Source organism: Nansenia antarctica (assembly GCF_963989245.1).
Source record: "Nansenia antarctica genome assembly, chromosome: 1".
NCBI lineage: Eukaryota > Metazoa > Chordata > Actinopteri > Argentiniformes > Microstomatidae > Nansenia > Nansenia antarctica.
Window position 1 is genome coordinate 26,976,703 of NC_137674.1, and position 9,151 is coordinate 26,985,853.

At 49.3% G+C, this 9,151-nt stretch overlaps 1 protein-coding gene across 1 annotated transcript; it reads right to left on the bottom strand.

Moving 5' to 3' along the window:
* Positions 1–635: 635 nt before the first annotated feature.
* Positions 636–8,866, bottom strand: calm1a (calmodulin 1a). The gene is made up of 6 exons (XM_080532443.1): positions 8,747–8,866; positions 3,260–3,290; positions 2,662–2,805; positions 1,723–1,829; positions 1,503–1,638; positions 636–793 (listed from the first exon to the last, which is right to left on the bottom strand). Exons 1-6 carry the CDS (start codon positions 8,747–8,749, stop codon positions 765–767), a joined length of 450 nt encoding a protein of 149 aa, XP_080388569.1. The 5' UTR covers positions 8,750–8,866; the 3' UTR covers positions 636–764.
* Between the last annotated feature and the right edge of the window lie 285 nt (positions 8,867–9,151).

Consider the following 9,151-nt stretch of genomic DNA (forward strand, 5'->3'; position numbering starts at 1 on the left):
CACCCCGAGTCCAGACCCCTCCTCCACCACTGTCGCCCAGTCCACCCCCTACCCCCCCTCCCCCCTTTTCTCCCAGACATCCCAACATGCCAAATACACATTGTCTAAAATGAGTTTTTTCTTTTTCAAATGATACGTTTTCTTAAAAATATCTTTCTAGTGATTCATTTAGCTTCAAACTGCGAAGGTCCCATTCATTCTACCTCTGTGCACGCCGGCCCTCCCACCCACCCTCCACCCTCCACCCCAACCTCCCCCCTCCACCCCAACCTCCCCCTCCCCACCCCTCCCCTCCCCACCCCTCTCTCTCCGTAAACACAGAAGCACTGGCACCTTGACCCCGCCGTGACCCCGGGCCAGACAGCACCAGTCTCAAGCTGCATGCAGGAAGAACAGAAACAGGAAATCAAAGAAGAAGAAGACATACGATTGGCCAGCCCAGACACGCCCACCAGCAGAGGGAGCCAATGAGCAGCTCACACCGGCGCTGTTTTGTTTGTTTACAGGTATTGGTCGTGGTGTTGCCAACGGCGACCTGGCGCAGGGAGAGGAGCCACATGCAGAAGATCATTTGAGATTTTTTTGCTTCTTTTTCGTAAAATGTTGAACCTTGTTCAAGTGGACATTCAGTGGTGTTCTCTATACAGAAACAGGGGGATGGACAGATGGTTGTTTTTTGCGAGAGGAGAGGTAAATAGTAAAACATTTGACTGATTTTCTTTCTTTTTTTTTGTCTTCTAAGGAGGTCAGAAAGGGGCGGGGCTTCATTTGGCCGTCATCATTTGTACAAACTCTGAGGAGAGAAGAAGAAGAAAAAAAAGACCAATCAGACACAGCTGGACACAGACAGGAAGGAACTGTGTTATATAAGATGAAGCGCATCTTTGCGAGCCTTCGAAACGACAGGGAAGAATCTTCCAATGTTCAAAAGTAACTTTCCATTGAAAAGAGGATATAATCTAATAAATATGTTAGTATTATCAATAGTTTCGCGTGCAAACTCGCACACGAAGACCCGACAGCTGAGAGTCAAGTGCCAGTATTTACCTCAATTTGCATATTTACATTTGTTGGTAAATAAACTTGTAATACAAAAACATGTTCTATACATGTTTGCTTTCACTATGTTAAGTTTCATTATGATAGGAGTAAAGGAAAATCCTATTCTGGGGTGGTGTCTGACCTAAGGTCACAGTATTTAGGCCATTTACATTGAAAGCAAAGAGACAAAATCATTCACTTTCGACTGAACTAAGATTGGCATAACTTCCTTATTTCTTAACCGATTTGGACAATCTTGGTGTTTTTCGTTTCCTTTTTCCCAAGCCCTTTTAGGCTGGACACATTTGGTTTCATTTTGGAAGAGAGATTTTTTGTAACATACCCAGAGAGAGAGAGAGAGAGAGAGACAGAGGGAGAGAGAGAGACAGAGACAGAGACAGAGAGAGAGAGAGAGAGACAGAGACAGAGAGGGAGGGAGGAGAAGAGGTATGTCTCTGTACCTTCGTAGTTGACCTGTCCGTCCCCGTCTATGTCTGCTTCTCTGATCATCTCGTCCACCTCCTCGTCCGTCAGCTTCTCCCCCAGGTTGGTCATCACATGACGCAGCTCCGCCGCGCTGATGTACCCATTACCATCCTACACACACACACACAGACAGGTCAGCACAGATAGGTCAGCACACACACACACACACACACACACACACAAACACACACACACCTTGTCAAACACCCTGAAGGCCTCGCGGATCTCCTCCTCGCTGTCGGTGTCCTTCATCTTCCTGGCCATCATGGTGAGGAACTCTGGGAAGTCGATGGTGCCGTTACCTAGGAGACCAGAGACACACAACACAGGGTTACACACACATACACACAGGCAGGACACACACACAGTACACAGACAGGGTTACACACACACACACACACACACACACACAGAGACACACACACACACACACACACTATTAGTGATGAGATTACAGGTCAGGATTAGCCTGGGTTCCCCATGGGGGGGTTCTGTAGTAGTAGTGACACACAGACACACAGACAGACACACAGAGACACACACAGACAGACAGACACACACAGAGAGACAGACACACACACACACACAACAGACCCACACAACAGACACACACAGAGACACACAGACAGACACACAGAGACACACACAGACAGACACACACACAGACAGACACACACACACACACAGACAGAAAGCTGTTCTGTTCCAGACGTTCATCTGACTCTGTCTGGAACAGTTGTTTTTCTGCTTCTGCTGTGTGTGTGTGTGTATATGTGTGCTTATGTGTATGTGTGTATGTGTGTGTGTGTGTGTGTGTGTATGTGTGTGTGCTTGTGTGTATGTGTGTGTGTGTGTGTATATCTGTGTATGTGTGTGTGTGTATATCTGTGTGTATGCTTATGTGTGTGTATATCTGTGTGTATGCTTATGTGTGTGTATGTGTGTGTGCTTATGTGTATGTGTGTGTGTCTATATAGAGCTCAGATTATGTAGATCATGTCATGCATATGACCAGTTACTCAACAGGCTTTAAAGCAGCCTGACCTACATATATAAGGCCTGGCGCTGGTTAGGGGCTGGTGTAACACTGAAACCCTTCCCCCCAACCCCCACGTTGACCCAGGTGGAACTGACCGTCTGCGTCGACCTCGTTGATCATGTCCTGGAGCTCCGCCTCCGTGGGGTTCTGGCCCAGTGACCTCATCACGGTGCCCAGCTCCTTGGTGGTGATGGTGCCATCTCCATCCTTATCAAACAGAGAGAAGGCCTCCTTGAACTCTGCAGGAGGAGAGAGAGGGAGGGGGAGGGGGGAGGAGAGAGATGGAGGGGGAGGGGGGAGGAGAGAGATGGAGGGGGAGGGGGGAGGAGAGAGATGGAGGGGGAGGGGGGAGGAGAGAGATGGAGGGGGAGGGGGGAGGAGAGAGATGGAGGGGGAGGGGGGAGGAGAGAGATGGAGGGGGAGGGGGGAGGAGAGAGATGGAGGGGGAGGGGGGAGGAGAGAGATGGAGGGAGACAGGAGGAGAGAGATGGAGGGGGACAGGAGAGGCATGAGGGGAGGAGAGAGGTTCCGTAACACACCAACATGATGACTGTCACCAGTCTTCACTGTGATGTGTCTTGTTAGCTCCTCTAAACTGACTTTATTTGTCTACCACACAAACACAGAGACACACACGTACACACACACACACACACAGACACACAGACAGACACACACAGCCTTTCTGTTTACCAGCAATCTGCTCTTCTGTTAGCTGGTCAGCCTGAGGGGGGGGATGAGAGAGAAAGAGAGACAGGGAAAGAGAGCGGGGGGGATGAGAGAGAGAAAGAGAGAGATTATCAGCAGCTTTATCCCCACTCTGACCACCAGCAGCATTATCCATACAGTATTTTAAGATGCGTGCTGACTGGTCCCCCGGCTGTAACACACACATCCAGTAGGGGGTCCGCTGGTGAGATGTTGACACTGTTCATTAATAAATCTATAATTCATCAGATCACAACGTGACTTCTCTCTCCCCACGTCCCCAGACACGCAGACAGACAGACAGACACGCAGACAGACAGAGAGACAGGCAGACAGACAGACAGACAGAGAGACAGACACACACACACACACACACAGAGACAGGCAGATAGACACACAGACAGACAGACACACAGAGACAGGCAAACAACAAAAGTAACCCTCATCACATCACTGCAGGATTCCTTCAGACAGAGAAACTAAGACGTCCATCAGGTCCTGTGTGTGTGTGTGTATGTGTGTATGTGTGTGTGTGTGTGAGCACGCGCGTGCGTCGGACCTGGAACTCGTCGAACGTCAGGGCCGTGAGGTCCGCCACCAGCTTCTTGGCCTTGGGCTCCGAACGCAGCGCCACCCCCTTCCCCCCCCCCACCCCGCCCTTCCCCCCCCCCATCAGCGCTCCCCCCCTTGCCCCGACCACCCCTCCTCCACCCCTGGCCCCGACCGCCGCCCCTCCTACGCCCCTGGCCCCGATCACCCCCACCCCCCCGCCCCTGGCCCCCGTCACCACGTCCACCGCCCCGCGGACCATCACCAGCCCCTCCGCCAGCCCCTCGGCCCGCTGGGCCGTCTGGGCCACCAGGCCCCGGACCTCGGCCAGCTCCAGGGTGCCTCTCTGGAGGCCCCCCCGCAGGTCCTGCACCTCCTTCACCAGGGCGTCGGTGCGGGCGTTGGTGGACTCCAGCAGCATCTGCAGGAAGGACCGGTAGCTCCGCTGCTGCTGCTCCAGCAGCTCCACGTAGAAGAACCTCTGCTGTTCCAGCAGGTCGTACACCAGCGCCACACTCACCCCCTCCTCCCCTTCCTCCTCCTCCTCCTCAGGGTAGAGGAACGGCTTCCTAGGCAGCATATCTCTCTCTCTCTCTCTCTCTTCCTCCTGGGTGTCTGGGGTCTGTGTGTGTGTGTGTGTGTGTGTGTGACGGGTCTATGGTCCGCAGCAGACAGACGGGTCAGTGATACGTCCTGCAGCCTGATACGGCGGCCCCCGCGGGCTGTGGTCAGCCAGAGTGTGTGTGTGTGTGTGCGTGCGTGCAGCAGGTCAGGCACCTCCCGCGGTAGTACAAGCCAGGATATCTGAACACTCTCACTTGGTCCATTTCAATACGGGCTGTGTGGCTGACGGATCGCTTGTGTGTGTGTGTGTGTGTGTGTGTGTGTGTGTGTGTGTGTGTGTGTGTGTAGGACTTTGCCACCCGGGCACAATCCCTCCTGCTACGGTTACCGACACCCAGAAAGACAGATCATTTACACCCACACACACCCACCCACCCACACACACACTCCCAAAGAAACACAAACACACACACACACAGAGACACACACACATGCAGGGCAGGACAGCCTACACTGTAGACTGAACTGGGGGAGAGTTTAGTGAAAGCTGTCGGTACGTGGCAGAGTGTGTGTGTGTGGGTGTGTGTGTGTGGGTAGCCCTATAGCCAGCCTCTAACCACTAATAATATAACAATTATATGAAATGATTACCGTATTTTCCGCCCTATAAGGCGCACCGGCGTATAAGGCGCACCTTCAATGAATGGCCTATTTTAGAAATTTTTTCATATACAAGGCGCACCGGCTTATAAGGCGCACCGGCTTATAAGGCGCATAGAATAGATACTGCAGTCAAACGTTTGACTGGGGTTGCGTTACGCCCAAGCTCCACCTACTGCGTTGCGTCACCTCTCCATCGGTGTTGTGTCAACTTCCCGTTGTCCAAGCTCCACCTGAGCGTTGTCACCATCAACGTTCTACCTGCTCCACTGTCAAAAATATATATTTTTCCACCTCAAGTATCAGCCGTTCGTCATCCATTTTTGCAACAAGCGTCAAGGACCTGCGGTGATTCACAGCTGACTCGCGTGAATAGCAATTCGCAATAGCTGCAACCACGAGATATAGAGTAGTTAGCTACAAGCATTTTCAATCTGCTATTATCTCTATTAGTGGATTAACCGCTGTGGTGATTTAACAGCTGATAAAAATACATCAAGTAGACTACAAACAGAGCAAAACAACACCAGAAAACAACCAATAGGCTATACAATTATAACCAACAACCAATATGTGACAGCTCCTGGTGAAATGTGCAACGTACTTTTTCAGTTTTTACACATGCTTAAACTACAGATTGTAAGCTTTCAAATGATGTGTCATACATTCAAATCAGAGAAAGATTGAACACGACAGGCGTATTTGAATGTTGGTTCATCTCAAACACTGAATGGGAGAAAAGTTAATCTGACCAAACCACAACAAACGCTGCTAGCGGCTAACAGCTAACAAAACACATCGCTACGAAGGTCTAAACTGTATTTTAATAACATGACAACATACTGGGAGAACATCGACATGCTAAAAACACATAACTACACAACTAGATGAACACACAGTTCTTGCTTTTGAACACGAGCTAAAACGAAAGTATGTTTACAAATCAACCCTCCCTTACCGGTAGCCTCCGGCAAACGAGAATAATGAATCCAATACACAAATGATAAGTGTTTAGTGATCGTTAAACTGTTGTTTATTATATCGAGTGGGTACTTTAAAACTTCAAGTTGAAAGCACCAAGAATCTCACTTTGTTCCCTCGGAAACTCTGTTTAGTCTTCTTTACTTGGGGTCTTGTGGTGTGGGACTGTGAGTAAGCACAACACCGGTGTTTACTGATTACCGTAATGCTGCAAGCGGTGTGAGTGTCCGAATTGAACAGTTGGGTGAGTACGGCATCCATTCAGAGCACATGATAGAATAACAATAGCATGTAGTGCCGAGAGACGGGAGTCGGAGGCGGCGTATTAAATGTCACAGCTAGACGTTTATTGACAGACATGAACCAGTTGTTATCACACACTTAAAACAGGAACTAAAACTCAGTACCACCCACTTAACCCTCCGTACGGAACAATACTCCCAACTATTAGTTCCGGGGGTGAATTATGTTAACCCACCACAAGCATAGCATTCGCGGAGATTCCAAGATGGCGGCCGTCGTTTACTGATTACCGTAATGCTGCAAGCGGTGCGGCTTTGTAGTTTACCAGTCGTACTGAAACATTGTATTATTATTAAAAAAAAAATATTGGTCATGTAATTTTTACATTTTGATCCATATATAAGGCGCACCGGGTTATAAGGCGCACTGTCGTTTTTTTTTTTTTTTTGGGACTTTTAAGTGCGCCTTATAGGGCGGAAAATACGGTAGATAATCTAGTAATCATGTTTTGTCTAGCTCTTTTCTCTGTACTCAAGACACCACATTCCATGGAACGAGAACAACAATAGATAGCTAAATAAAAAACAACAATAATTTAATTAAATATATTTTTAAATAATGTAATATTTAATTAAAAACCAAAGCAGGTTTAATGAGATGCGTCCAGAGGGAATGGAGATCTGCTCTTCTGATTGGACGAGGAAATACGTCAATTCATTTCCTGTTCGGGAGCCAATGGCATGTCAAGGGTCAACGACCTCACGGCCACATCAGAGAGCAGCGGACCGGACACACACACACACACACACACGCACACACGCACACACTCTCCCTAATGATTGTCCACAACCATCACCTGACTCCCAGTTAAAACAGAGGATTCACTGTATACCCATCCACCCCAGTGGTCATTCTGATGCTGTGTGTGTGTGTGTGTGTGTGTGTGTGTGTGTGTGTGTGTGTGTGTGTGTGTGTGTGTGTGTGTGTGTGTGTGTGTGTGTGTGTGTGTGTGTGTGTCAGAGGTTACAGTCCATGACTTTGTTATCCAGGTCGGTGGAGACATTCCCGTCATGCTTGGTGACACAATGGGACCATTGAGACGCAAGAACATCATTTACTGAGACACACACACACACACACACACACACACACACACAGCTGTTTTCTCGCCGTCCACCGCTGTTTCCTTCCCCAGTAGAAAGTGGAAACCCCCTGACCTGACCTGATCTGTCGGCGTAGTGCGTCATCATTAGACGGCGTTCAAATAAAACCATAAACATTTATCGAACCGAAGTATCCAAGTAACCAGCGACGATCATAACTGTCCTATAAAGATCAGAGATACAGAGATCAGAGCACACAATCATTCCCAAAGTGCCATTGCAGCATTCCCTCTTGTCACCGCGCCAAATAGGCGACAATCTCCGCCAATCACCGAGATTAGTTCTGCCAGCCAGCCAGCCAGCCACTCTCCTCTCCTCGCCGTGTCAAAGAAGGCTTCATTCATATTTAATATCGCATCTATCTAAACAGCCTCCCACTTGACTTCCCTAAGGAAAGGCCGAACCACACCAGAACCAGAACCCTGCAGGAAGGGGATCTGCCACTGCCCGCAGATCGACACGGGATAACTTATACAATATATATATATATATATATATATATATATATATATATATATATATATATATATATATATATATACCGTATACAGTAACTGGCGTGTCCGACCGAGGGAGAGAGGGGGAGAGAGGGGGTGGGATCTGTAGGTCAGCAGCTCCAGGAGAACCGAACCAGAGACATGATCCTGAGTCTCCCATCTGCTCTCCTGGGTGTGTGAGATATGTCGCTAGGACTGTGACACCCCGTCGCCATGGTTTCCCCCGGCGTCACCCACCCAGACACTCCTCCTCCTCCCCGGCGACACACCTGAAGGTTCTAGAAGGTTCACCCGGTCGGTCGAACATCGAAGGAAGGGGGTTCTGATTCTAAAGCGATGCGACCCCATTATAATCACAGGGTTAGGTTAGGTACGCATGGACCTGGCTGCAGAATACTGCCGCTAACACGAAGCCGCCTCCATCGAGTGCATAGGGACATAGATCTGAATAGTCGACTCACCCACCTACCTAATATAACCGAACACACCGGGCCCGGTAAACGGAAGAGTATTCCGTATTATTTCAACATCTGGGCATCGACAGACTGACATCATTCACACCCCCCCGACCACCGATCACCGATCGAAACCCACGACCGCCCACCCCGGTTCACCGGGAATCCACCGTCTCTGATCGGGGAGGCTTATTCATGTAACGGGACGGCGATAACCATCGCTGGCAACAACATAAACTGCTCTGCTGCTACCGATAGCAGACAAACCACGTCTATTTATTTCAATGCATCATCTAATAATAACAATAATAATAACAATAATAACAATAATAATAATAATAATAATAATAATATACATACCATGTCTGTTGGACGGTGTGGTTGGGTTTTCTAAGGCTAGACTACGAGATAGACAGTCTGTCTCCCACTGAACTCAAGAGTCGGGCTGAAGGTGTGTAGCAGTTGCGCTCTGGGCCTATATAGCGCCTGTATCCCTCCGCGGTGGAAGCCCTGCTCACTCACTTCCGCATTTTCTCACTGCAGGACGGAGCACGCCGGATCACTCCCTCCGCTGCAGCAGTCAGGAGAGTCTGACTGCCACACGCACGCACACACACACACACACACACACGCACGCACGCACACACACACACACACACACACACACACACACACACACACACACTACAACCATGTCTAATGAGCCTGTCCTCCGATTTCTACCTCCACCAGCCTCCTCCGAACAACATACAACATACATACACA

What these genes read in the sequence shown, in the direction of transcription:
- calm1a (XM_080532443.1), bottom strand. An exon ending in CCTTCAGGGTGTTTGACAAG is followed by an intron (nt 1,639 to 1,722) that starts GTGTGTGTGTGT and finishes GTGTGTGTGTAG; the next exon opens with GATGGTAATGGGTACATCAG. An exon ending in CGGACAGGTCAACTACGAAG is followed by an intron (nt 794 to 1,502) that starts GTACAGAGACAT and finishes TTCTCTCCTCAG; the next exon opens with AGTTTGTACAAATGATGACG.